At 40.7% G+C, this 12,787-nt stretch overlaps 1 protein-coding gene across 2 annotated transcripts in view; it reads left to right on the top strand.

Moving 5' to 3' along the window:
* Positions 1-12,787, top strand: part of RPAP1 (RNA polymerase II associated protein 1) — a 42,844-nt gene that overhangs the window by 14,541 nt on the left and 15,516 nt on the right. For both annotated transcript variants that reach the window (XM_062635747.1, XM_062635746.1), the window contains 8 exons: positions 352-558; positions 4,187-4,302; positions 4,707-4,805; positions 5,260-5,361; positions 6,111-6,278; positions 8,598-8,783; positions 10,498-10,632; positions 10,826-11,005. In XM_062635747.1, the coding sequence (XP_062491731.1) occupies positions 352-558; positions 4,187-4,302; positions 4,707-4,805; positions 5,260-5,361; positions 6,111-6,278; positions 8,598-8,783; positions 10,498-10,632; positions 10,826-11,005 (1,193 nt within the window). The remainder of the gene's footprint in view (positions 1-351; positions 559-4,186; positions 4,303-4,706; positions 4,806-5,259; positions 5,362-6,110; positions 6,279-8,597; positions 8,784-10,497; positions 10,633-10,825; positions 11,006-12,787) is intronic.

Consider the following 12,787-nt stretch of genomic DNA (forward strand, 5'->3'; position numbering starts at 1 on the left):
GCCAGACCTGGGTTCTTCTCCTAAATCACAGACCAGAATTCTCTCCACGATGGTGCCTCTTCAGTGGCAGTGAGGGGGAAAGAAATTATTCTCTTTTTATTTGTAAGCTGGGAGAATAACTAGAATTTTTGTAGTGGTTTTACTTTGAAAGACTTTTATCAGCTCTTTCTCTGGTGTCGCCTCACCATTCAAGTGTCTCAGTTTGAAAAGAAGTGATAGTTGGTATAGGAAAAGAGGGCATGTGGAATGGGAATGAAAAGACTAAAACATAAATAGCAGGAGCTATAGACAGACCAAGTATTTTGAGACTTTCTGTCACATCTCTGTCTGTCTCTTTGTCAATACTTGCAGATCCCAGTTTAGTTGCTTTCTTAAAGTCACGACGTGGTGGCAATGAAGGCCAGAAGAAGGAATTAAAAATGGAACAGAACAGACAGGAGGAGTTTGTGGAATCTCTTTCTGTGGCTCAGCATGGTGTAAGATCATCTCTTTCCATGCAGGAGTCTGGTCTGGATGAATCTGTAAGGGAAGAAGAAAATATGAAGGTAGAAATCACAGGTAAGAGCATGTTATTAATGTTCTCAACATAAATGTAAGGTTTGTATGGTATTTGCATAAATCCAGATTGGATTGATGTGGCACTTCATTAGTTATTAGTTATCCAACTCAGAATTTACCATATTTAAAAGTACATACATCTTGGGTCAAGAAAGAAAATCTCTCTTATTTCCAGCTGGGCTCCATAGGTTAGAAGGGTAATACACTACATAATGAAGGTAAGCTGTTCAGTGGGACATTTTGCTTTGGTTTTGAAATTTTTTCTGAGGTCCCTGAAGTGAAGATGTGTTTTAAACTAGATAACATTGCTGTCCTGTTCAGTCATGTGAACAGGGAAACAGAAGAGTGGTAGTGGGATTCAGCTGCTGCTTGAATAATTTCTTTTAACTGGAACTGCTAGGGGACAAGAGGGTGCTGGGTAGGTAAGAGTGATTTGCACGTAGGATAGCATGGAGAACACGGTCTTCAGGGAGATGGCTCACGTAGTGCACATATGACTTTCATGACATACTCATGATGTCCCTGCTTTGTGGCTTGTATCTCAGAGTCCATGTGGTGATTTCCACAGAATAGAGTTCTTTTCTTTGTGTTTTGATGGAGGGAAGTATTAAAGTGTAGAATGTTCTCCTTTTTTGGAAGAAATGCACAGAGCTGTTGCCTCTAAGTACTATTGAATACTCAAAATATATCTGTATGAGGAGAAAGTTGCTTTATCTCCCGCAGCTAGAGCAACCCATATATTCTCATGGTGGAGAATTGTTTTCCCCTTAAGCTTCTGCTCTTATTGTTGCTTTACTCACTGCATTTTTTTCTTTAGCCATTTCTTTTTCAGTGTTGTGGTTTTAGGCTCTAATTCTCATCTTTCCCATACTTTTGTTCAGAGCATGTCTCTCTTTCTCATTAGCATGCTTCACCCCCAATTCCATGTCAGTTTTTGTCTCTCTCCATCTCTTGATCCTTTCTTCTGATGCATTGTGTCCCAGTGCAACTGATTAAAGAGGTCTCTGAATCACTTCTGGCTTTCAGCTTGGTGTTTGCAAGAGATAACATTTTCTTGATGAGAGGGATGAGTCTGTGAGTGTATGTATGTGTGCAGGAGAAGGAAAGCTGATTAGCCTCTTATTGATGAAGACACTTCACTGAACAGTGCTTTTTCTGCATCTTCTAAGTTTTACTTTTCCACGGATCCATCTTGATCAAAAAGACAATTCTTTGTTCTTTTCATTTTGAGAACAATTGAGTGCACAAGCAGCACCAGGTTAAGCGATGCTCTTACTTGCCTGGGAGCAATGGGTGTGGGTTGTTCAGCCAATAAAGGCTGAACAAGATTGTAGTAGTGCTTTTGAGAATAGCTCAGTGTTCAGAGCATTGTGTGCTGACAGCATCTTTTGCTTCCCATGGAAGACTGCATGGGAAAGAAGTTTTCCCAGGATATTTGAAAGAACAAAGAAAGCTATAAAAACAAGGGAAGCCTTTCCAGCACCTGAGTTGATGTCTGCAGCCCATCTTGGACAACACGATATGTAAAATATTAATTAGACATTAGCACTTAGTGTTGGGATTTTGCATTTCTTTGTGCTCAGAAGTAAACTCATAAATAACTCAGCATAAACGGTCATTCTGAATTTCCTCAGGGAGAGGATGATGACACAAAGCAGTGGGATTGCTCAAAAGTCAAACCTGTCCCATAATGAGATAAAAGGCTACTGTTTCTAATAAACAAGATGGTGAAACCTTTATCCAGCAACTTGTAATCTTATCAAATGGAAGAGTGTATTCTGGCACTGAGACAAAAGGGGAGCAAAGAAGAAAGGGAAGAAGTTGAGTGGCAGCCTTTAATACAGCCCCGTTCTGAAAAAGTTCAATGCAAATGTTGCATTTGCACTGTCAGCTTGTGTTTCTCTGAAGGGATTTCTCAGTAACTGGAAAATCTGCTGATGCTTTGGAATATATCTCAATATTCTCTTTTTATGACAAGATCATAATACTAAGGGCTGGTGATAATATGCATAATCCTATTCATAGAATGATTAACTCAACTGTATCAATTTAGTGATTAATGGAGAAAACAATTACAAATATTAATAGATTTCATTTTTCTGCTGATATCATTTCCTCTAGTTTTGCATCTACCACCCACAAGCATTCAGCTTTCTTACGTTTCAGATGTTTTTTCCTCTCTTCAGTTAAAATGTGTGCTGAGCCTTTGGCTAAAATTCTGTGGAACAGCTTTCTGGCTGAGGAAGACAACTCTGTGCTTGGTTCCCTGCCTGACTCAATACCATATTGATCATAAGGATAAAGCTTCATCCTAAAAAAAATGAGTGCCCTTCCTGAAAGTTTATCTGCTAATTGGAGGAAATTAAAAGGTTAGGTTTCAGGCCAGTTATCAGCAGGGAAAGATGGGATGAAAGAAGAACATCTCAGTGGGATTCATTGTTCCTTACAAGTGAAGACCAGGGCACCAGGGTTAATAGCTGCAATGCAAATGAATTCTGGGCTGCTCCAGCAGGAGTGATGCTGCTGCTTCTCATGCTTCTCATGCCCTCAGACTGCCTGTTCCTATTCTAACGTGTGATGTCTCTTGAGATAGCGAGGACATCTTGGCTCCTCTCTTCTCATGGCAGTATGGCATAGTATCTTGGTAGCAAAGCATTACCTATCCTAGTGTTCAGATAATTTCTGGTTGTATTTCTCCTGTCCTTTCACTTGTGAGATTCTTCTGTCTTCTTCTATCTCTTTCCTAGGGCAACTCTTGTGATGTCAGATATAAATATCTTGTTTCCAAGATTCTTCTAGCCAAAGCACTTTAGAAAGTTAAATCAGTACTTTCTTCCTTTAGTACTTCAACCTTTGAAATTCTTGTTCAACTGTCCAGGTTCCCTACTGAGCTGTTTCTTAGGCAAGCTGTGTAAGTTCTCAGCTGTTTTGATCTTCTCAAGCTGATCTTCTCAAGCCTTTAGTGGGGGACATGGGATGAAGAGCAGCATCACAGATGCAACGAAAGCACAATCAGTAGTGTTTGTCCTCTCTCTAGTGTATCTGGGCTGAAATCATACTGGCTTCCAATAATTTGCTTGGACCTTTCTGCATTGTGCAAGGTCAGGTTGGGTAGAGTCTTGGGTGACATAGTTTTGTGCAGGGTGTCCCTGCCCATGGCAGGGGGTTGGAACTGGATGATCTTAAGGTCCTTTCCAACTCAAACTGTTCTATGATTCTATGATTAATACTTTTGACTCATTTCACATCTCCTCTAGCATTCCCCTTCCTGGATGACACATGGTTTGCTTTCTTGAAAGTAGGGTTGATGCTATTTTTCTGCCCTGGTTCTGATCACTTTGCCTTATTTGTGTCCTGACTCCTGCTCAACTTCTCCTAAATTAGCCTTGTCTGTGAATTTCATTACAGTGCTGTTCACTTCCTTTTGTAGCTCTCGTGAAAGATGAAAACAGCTTCAAAGCTTTGATATTTATGAATCAGCCAACAGTCAGTTTGAAAACCGTTTTCTTATTTTACATGAATCTTGTATGTAAGCCAAGTAGCTTGGCGAAGAGGGAATAGTATTATCTTGATTCCTTCCTTGGAAGGTAAGACTGCTATTTCCACCCCTCCCCCCCTCCCCCCAAAGATGATGATCTGCCTGTGAAGCCCAAGAAGGAATGGATTCACATGGACAATGTGGAATTTGAGAAGCTGGAATGGATGAAAGATTTGCCCTTGCCTCAGCAGAAGAAAACCAAAAAGGTTTGAAAGCAGAAACTGTTGTTTTTTCGTGTTTGTGTCTGGGTCATGCTTCTCAGCAGTTACAGTTTTGAAGGCTTCAGAAGCTAGTCATGTGGTTAATATGTAAGATTTCGTTGGGCTGGGAGATTTCCCATTTTTTTCCACAGGATGGGATGATAGGTGGACAGTTCAGGCTGTCGTGCTCAAGAGAACTGGGAAATGAAAGTCTGCCAGCTGTAATCAGAAATGAAACAGGTCTGAAAGCTAAGAAAGTGGGGAATAGTTCTTAGGAATTTGAGGTCTGAGCTGAGGAGTGTTTGAACTCTTCCCTTCCAGCAGCCGATACAAGAAGTGGTGTTTGAAGTGGTGAATGGAGTGGAAGGCAATAGAAACAATCTTTTTCTCCTTCCACCCTTTTGTTGTAGGGAATGCAAGCTCGATTCAGTTTAAAAGGAGAATTGATTCCTGCAGATGCTGACTTACCAACACATCTAGGCCTGCATCACCATGGAGAAGAGGCAGAGGTGGGTGTAATGTAGTAGAAAGGATACACACGTTTGTTTCCTGTGTTTAATTTGGCAGATTCCTTTTGTGCAAAGGCCTTCTAATAACAAAAACCTTAGGAAAGTGCAGACAGGTGATTTTCTTTTGAAACAAGCTCCTGAAGAGAAGCTGGTCTGTATACATTAACTGCTTCACTTGCAGAAAGCTCCATTAATGCCTTTTCTCTTTAATGCCATTGAGGATTTATGGTGTTGAAAAAAGGTGCACATGCATCCTTTTCTTAAGAAGTTCAGTTTTCTCCTGTCATAGCAACGATTAGAAACTCTTTTGCAATTGCCACAAAGCAGCAAATAACAGTGCATTGCAGTTTATCTCCCATTATGTAGTATTTCACAGTTAATCTTATTTGAAGGGGCCTGTTTATACCTATAGCTGAGTTGTTTTGTTGTTTTGTTTTGGTGTCCCCCCATTTAGAGGGCTGGTTATTCTCTCCAAGAGCTCTTTCATTTGTCTCGCAGCCAAGTTATTCAACAAAGGACACTGGCTCTGCAGGTCTTGGGTCGCATTGTTCAAAAGGTAAGTCAGTTCCTGTGGAACTCCTTCCCATAATTCAGGTTTCTGGTGGGTCAGGATCAGAGTTCTCTGGTACAAGTTGTTTGCTTTGTACTATGCAATGAAAGTGAGAAAAATCATCAGCAGGGGATTCTTTTTCACTGGGATTGTCATTACTGTTAGAAAAGTTAAATGTTGGGCAAACTGAGTTTCAGGTTTCTCTGGAGGGAGATGCTTCCAAGTGTTGTTCAGCAGCAGTGCTGCAGCTTCAGTTCTCTTGTTGATTTGGACACAAATTTGGGGTTTTTTTTGGTGTTACTTTTGTGACAAACCTATATCCTTGTCAGTGACCCTTTCACTCCTGTTGCCTGAGCCAGCTTCATAGCGTGCTTTTTCTGTATGAACCAACCTACTCAGAGTTATGTGCCAATAGCATAAAGCAGAATGAATATTTACTTCTGTGCACATTTCCGCCTAACTCTTAGAGGAAGTGCCAACCTGCCCTCTAATAGCAGTGGAGACAGAGAAGAAACAGGGTGATTTTGAGAAGAATGATGGGCAGAGCAGGCTGAAGTCAGGAGATGCCTCCAGGCTTTAGAAAGAAAGGTTTTTGCATTAAGAAACTGATGTTACATGCTTCTGTGGAATGTGAGGAGGAGAAAATAAGGGAAAAACCCCTGACACTCTGTTTAGCTGCTTTACAGTAGAAATGGGAAGAGGAAAGCATGTAGAATGAGACAGCTTTAAGACTGGCTGTGTGATATGTATTTCAGGCCAGGGCTGGAGAGTTTGTTTCCTCCTTGAAGGGCAGCATTCTGCGTCTGCTGCTTGATGCGGGGTTTCTCTTCTTGCTGCGCTTCTCGCTGGATGATGCAGTGGATAATGTCATGGCAGCAGCTGTTGGTGCTCTTCAGGCTCTGCTAGTGTCACTTGATGATGAGGTGAGACAATTACTGACTGCCTGGGTTTGATTTCATGCTGAACTGTTTACAGGAATCAGCATGAGAAGACATGGTAAGTGGCTTAAACAAAGGCTTGCTGGATGGGTTAGCTTAATAGTCAATAGAATTGCTGTGCGTTGGGACAGACAAGGCAGTGTGTTATCCCAGTTTGAGAGATTCTCAGGATGTCTTTTTGTCCTGTTTGAATTAGCTCTGCTCCATGATGAATCCAGTGCAGGCTGCTGAGGTTCTGTTACTTTTTACATCTTTACAATCTAGATCAGGCCACTGCTAATGTATGTGTACAATTTATTTTTTTAATATGGTCTCTTTTGTTGGCTTCTTGTTTTGTAGTTTTCCTGCTTCTGAAGAGATTAAATATTCTCCCTGCTTCCCCTTAAGCCTCAGAATGATACTGTCTTTGTTTTCTCTCATTGTCCATTTTCTGCTGTCCTTATGTGCTTTTCTTATAAATACTTAATTTTGCCTTCTTATGTGTGTATTTTTTTTCCTGATGCTTTTTTACCCGTTAGGAGATTGAAACTTCTTTTGGGTGTTCAGAGATACTAGAGAGCCCTGAACAGCAAGATTAAGATGTCTTCCTGATTGGACAGAAGCAGTCCATTATAGACAAAGTATGCTCTAGGCTGTGTTTCAAGTTCCTTTCATGAGAACTGCTATTATGTCTGACTGCAAAGAGGCTGGTGATAGAGGAGAGTGGGTAGATCTCAAGAAGCCCCTTGCAACTTCTCCTGGGCCTTTAGAGCTATCCCTAGTGGGGAGGCAATTAAAATGAAGGACTAGGTGGCTTTCTCCACATCTTGCTCCTTTTCTAAGCTATGAATAATGGTGTTCTGCTTCTAGTAGAAGTCCTGCCCACCCGTTGTAAGTGCTGTGAATGCTATGAATCAGCTTCTTGATGTGCTTTTCTTTTTTCTGATATTATTCTGGTTTATAACTGTCTGTAGTGCTCTGATTCTCAGATCAGTGTGGTGTGATGTCTTGTATAAGCGGGGATTGCTGACTCTCTCGATGCCAAAAGCAGCACTGTGAGTGCTGTGTCTGTATATTTTCTTATTTGGGAAGTCCTTCTTTGTGCCTTCTTTGTTTCTGCTTTATGTCTTTGTGCTGCTGGGTTTCAAAAGGTCTCTGAGGAAGGGACAGGGCTGGAGGTCTGGCCTTTTGCTCCAGGATTTGTAAAACAAACATGATTTATCCCCACTATAAACACAGAAGGTGAACACACGTAAAAATGATGCTGCCTGAAGGTATTGTTTGTTCATAAATGGCTATGGGAAGGAAGCACCTTTCTCTCCATTTACTTCGAAGACCCAGGTACTCTGTTTTGCTTTTCCTTCTTTTTGTGGAAGGAAGGCTACAGTCCCAAACTCTGTATTCCAGATGGACACGTAGCTTCATCCCCTGAAGTCAGGCCTCTTCTGACCATGTCATTCACTCACCCACCAACTTGGCCTTATATTGCCTTTTTATTACTTTTTTTAATGCTTGATAATACCTTCTACTTCTTGGCACTTGCATTTGAAATGTTTCGAACCAGCTCAGGGTTTAGTTGAAGGCTGTCACATATTTTCAGACTAATTGGTAGTTACTTCTAATTTTCTTCTCAGGAAGTGGAAATCTAAAGCAGCTCTTAGCGGTGCAAACTTTCAGTTTGACCATCCTTTATGTTTTAAAACACTTTGAGGGAGCTAGGTCTGTTATGGGAGCAATCTCACATACTGCAGCATGGCCCCAGATCTTGAAAGTATCTGACACTGTCATTAGCTGTGAACGAAGAAGGGGTTTTTGTTTAATCTGCTGAAGCTGAAGGGCGTTCAAACAAACATGAACAAACACACCAGGCACTCTTTTATTCTAACATAGCACTTTTTACATCACCATTCTGTGTTATTTGTAACCTCGGTTTCACACAGGTCCAGGAATGGGAATAGAGCCACTAAATGCAAATTCTGATTTAACTTCTAGAGCCTTGGTGGTTGGTTTGTTTATTTGTAACTTAAACATTTTCCAGTTAAGCTGCATTTCTGTTAACCTGTGTAGTGAATTCAATTCACCTCACAGTAATTGCTTTGCATGGTTTCTCAAGTGTGTGTGGGTCATAGGTTAAAATCACTTCTGTGGAAATGCATTGCTTTCTGTTTGTACCTGTTCACAGTCACCTTCATGGTGTTACTATTTTCCTGGGGTTAAGTGGGAATCAGCAAAGCATTCCATAATCAAAAGCATCCTTGAATTTTTTATGTCTTCCATGACTTCCTTGTGAGAATTTCAGTTTATGTGTCTTTACTCTTCTTACAGAAATATCTTGATTGGACTTTCTCATGGTACCAAGGAATGGCTGCATTCCCATTTGTCCCCAACAATGAGGAGGAAGAGGAGGAGGAGGAAGATGAAGAATTAAATAGAGCAGAGAAGTCTCAAGATAAAAAGTTAAAAGATGAAAACAAGCCAGATCCAGACGTGGCCCGATATGATGTTGTGAAGGTAAGCATAGAGCTAGAGCTGAAATCCTTTTAGAAAAATAGGATCTGTGTGTGTTGTTGAACCATCTGCCCTCCTGTGGATGTTATTACTAACATTCCAAACAACAATTAGAACTCTTCCCTGGCTGTTGGATGTTTTGTTTCTGTCATATATTACCAGGAGGGTAATCTTATTGATCTCTAAAAATGTTGAGACTTGACATGTGTGATTTTAGTTAAGTATCTTTACCTTCCTCTAGGGAAATTGGCAGCAAGCATACTGGTGACCTTCCAAGACTTGCTGGAAGACTGCATACAGACATGATTTTCAGGCTCACCTACTTGAGTTAAAAGTGGAAAGGTTCCAACCATTATTAAAGTGTCTGTATGCGCTTCTGTGAATTTAAAAATTATCATCACAGCTAGATAGTTCAGAACTAGTCAGATTTGTGCAATGACATTTTATATTTGACATAATCTGGCTACTTAGCATTTCTCCAGTTCCGTTCTTCATATTTGCATTTCCAAGGTAGTTGCGTCATTTGGAAGGAATTACTCACGTATTTAAGCCTAATCCCACATTCCTAACCGGAGTTTTAAAAATAGCAATCTTTGTTATCTTGTATTCAGCGTTGGTGGAGCTGGTGCAGCTCTCTTCCCTGCTGCAATCATTAAAACCTTCATTTAGTCGCTTGTCACTAAGTCATCACTTAATCCAAGTCCTTGAGCCTGTGTTCCAATGGCACTTTGGCATAGGGTACTTTGGCATAGGGTCTTGTTTAGAGGTTTCATGATTTCAGTCGTATCCACTAGGCGACACTGTTTAAAAAGCTTGACAAAAGAGTTGTCGATAAGACATGAGATCAGTTTGTGAGTCTGGAAACAGTTGCGTGGTTCAGCATAATGGATTTTAACTTGTTCCAAGTGGCATGATCTCAGGAGATATTTGAGACAAAATTCTCCACTCTACACGGTTGTGAAATTCCATTTCACACCTGGTTACTGGCTGTTGTAACCCAATTATTCCACACTGTTGGAGTACTTAAACTAGATCTGAACTCAGTCAGGCCTAGCACTATAACATTGCTTGGCTGCAGCTATTTAGAAGTGTCAGTACTATGAACTCGGGTGTTACGGAGTTGCCTTTTCTCAGAGCTAGGAGTGTGTGATGCTGTCACTTAAACTGAAGACTTGTTTCCCAGCATTGCCACTGATCACGGTCGTCTTCTTCTCTGTGAAATGTAAAATAAAAATCACATCATCTCTCTGCATCTCTTTTCCTGCTGCAAACCAGGAATTTGGGTCTGTTCTTTGCTTCTGTCAGCTTTCTCTAACATGACAGATGCTATATGGCAGAGTGCTGGAGGTGGTGTCTACCCAAAATGATTCAAGGAACATGAGAACTCTTTTCATCTACATTAGATTTTAGTAGTCTTTTATAGGGAAGGTTATTTTCTTATTCCCTATTACTTCTGTTTTCCAGAATATGAAAATATAAGTATCCAAACCCCACTAGCGGTTGGATTCAGAACAGAAGTTCAGTTAGTCTTGCTCATTTGCTTATGTACTAGCAAATCCACAGAAACTTATTTCTTTGACTCCCCACTGGTAATTTTAAAACTCTCACCCTGCAGGAGATGTAATTGAATCTCCTTTTGTCTTCCAGCAACTGCATTTCAGAGAGCAATTGTAAAGAGTATAATGGATTTTTTCATTCCTCCCCTTTCTCCCCCCAGGGACTTTTGAAGACACAGATCCAGCACCGGCTGAGATACATCCTGGAGGTGGTACGACCTGTTCCAACAGTAGTCCTAGATATACTGCACATCCTCACCCACATAGCAAGGCACTCTTCTGAAGCATGCAGCCAGGTAAATCTCCCACTGTACAAGAGCTGGGGAATGCTAGAGAAAGGTCTGAATAAAGGAAGAAAGAAGCAGGTAAAGTTATGGCAAGGAGATCAAACAAACTTGTGTGTTTTGCATGTCTTCTCTATGTCTGCATAACTGCATATCTTTAGTTACTTGTGCTGCCTTAGTTATAGTGCCTGCTGTTTCTCTTCAGCTGCTTGACTGTCCTCGGTTGATTGAGACCATTGTCAGGGAATTTCTCCCTACTCAGTGGGATCCCCAAGTGGCAGAACCAGGGTGTCTGCTCACCAGCCTCCATGGAGTTGCCTGTGCCACTGCTATGAAATTCATCAGAGTGTTGGCATGTGGAGGCCGAAATGCAACAGCCAGGCTGGTAAGTGATTCTCAGAAGAGCTTTTCTGATTGCAAAGGCCTTTGTTTTGTGTAAGTAAAGACAGAAGATTAAATGGAGGTGACTGAGCTGAAGCTGGAATAATCATTGTGAAGATGGTGCATGTGTGTTTTGAAGGAATTATTGACAGTGTCCTAGTAATGATGCTTCTGCTGTGTACCAGTAGAAGAGCTGCCTCAAGGTTTTTGCTGTATGCAAAATCACATAGCACACCCCAGTGATACTGACCAATAGCAGATGTTTAGAGCACATGGTGTGTGATGCTCTGTGCTCTCCTATGTTCCAGTGACAGGCAGGACTGTAGAAACCAGAGACTAAATTGCTATCCTTGTGTTTTATGACCCTGGCTGGACTTTTCTTCCATTAATTTGTCTTAATAACTCTGAGGGCATTTATCAGTGTTTCCAACTCCTCTTATCTACTTCTGGACAGGTTTTCTACTTCAGAGATAATTGCATTCACTCGTATAGGTCATCGTACTGATGCTATAAATGCATAACGTCTACCATGAGCAGCACCCGTTACAGTGCAGTGAGCACTTCTTAGGGTTTTTGGTTTAGTATTGTTAACGCCATCTAATAAATTGCCATCCAGTAAATTGCTAACCTCAGCAGCAGAACACCAGCCTGTGCTATAAAATACATAGAATAACATGCTGATAATGGATAGTGGGATATTTAAAGGCTGTAAGTGGTGGTAGTAGCATAATAGAAAATCTCTGAATTTTACTCTGTTTCAGGCTTTGTGTACTCCAGGTATATCAAGGCATGCAAAAATTGCTTACAAGGTTCCACTTGCTTTTATCCACAAGGTTTATTGCTTACAATAAACTATTTGGGCTTCGGTTCTGTTGCACTCTCATATGTCCTGTTACATGCACTTGAACATGGGAATGGAAGATAATAACAAACTAAATCAAAATCATCAATGCATGAATTTATTTCAGCTAACAACAAAATTCTTCCATCTTCCTCCACTGGAAGTAAGTTTGACTTTGCCCTCTGTTCTGTAGGAGTGGTGTCAGAATTCATCGTTTGATTCGTCAGCTCCTTTTGATTTCTTGCTGGCGTGCATTGATTTCCCTACAGGATGTCTCAAGCATTTGAATTTATAGTTATCTATAATATGTCCTTGTGTTGTGAAAAAGACGTTGTTACCTCATTTGTTTAGACAGATCACACACAAGGTTTTTTTTATATGGGGGAGAGGAAGACAGAAGCTCCTTTTTTTTTTTTTTTTAATGGCTCCACAAAAATACCCAGTTGTTGGGGAGGATAAAAATTATTTCTAGAGAACTGCAAATGAGTCATGCCCATGCTTAATTCAACACCAAAATAGCCTCAGAACATTTCCAAGGCATCAAAATGCTATCATCCTATAAAAGTAATATGCAGGAGGCACCCTTTTTGTGAAATAAGTTAGAATCATAGAAAGATTTAGGTTGTAGGACCCCTGAAAGCCATTTAGTTTGACCTCCCAAAACCAAAAGCAGCATCAATTCAGTACTTTTGTATACAGTGTTTTTCATTAGCTGTATCTTTGCATGTAATCTTGACTGATAGAGTACTAGTTATGACTACTTAAAGAAGGATAAACATGTATTTTCTTAAAATCAGTTAAATACTGCAGAGAGCATCCAAACCAAGAGTGTGTGGGGTGGAGAAACCTCTGTCAGAAATGATTTATGTGTAGTTGATTTGTGTTAGAAACGGATTAGGTAACACCTAGGTGTCCCTTCCAGGAATACTTCTCTCATAAGAGCCT

This window comes from Pezoporus occidentalis, unplaced genomic scaffold, assembly GCF_034315485.1.
Source record: "Pezoporus occidentalis ecotype Australia unplaced genomic scaffold, CSIRO_AGI_Poc_V1 ctg46, whole genome shotgun sequence".
NCBI lineage: Eukaryota > Metazoa > Chordata > Aves > Psittaciformes > Psittacidae > Pezoporus > Pezoporus occidentalis.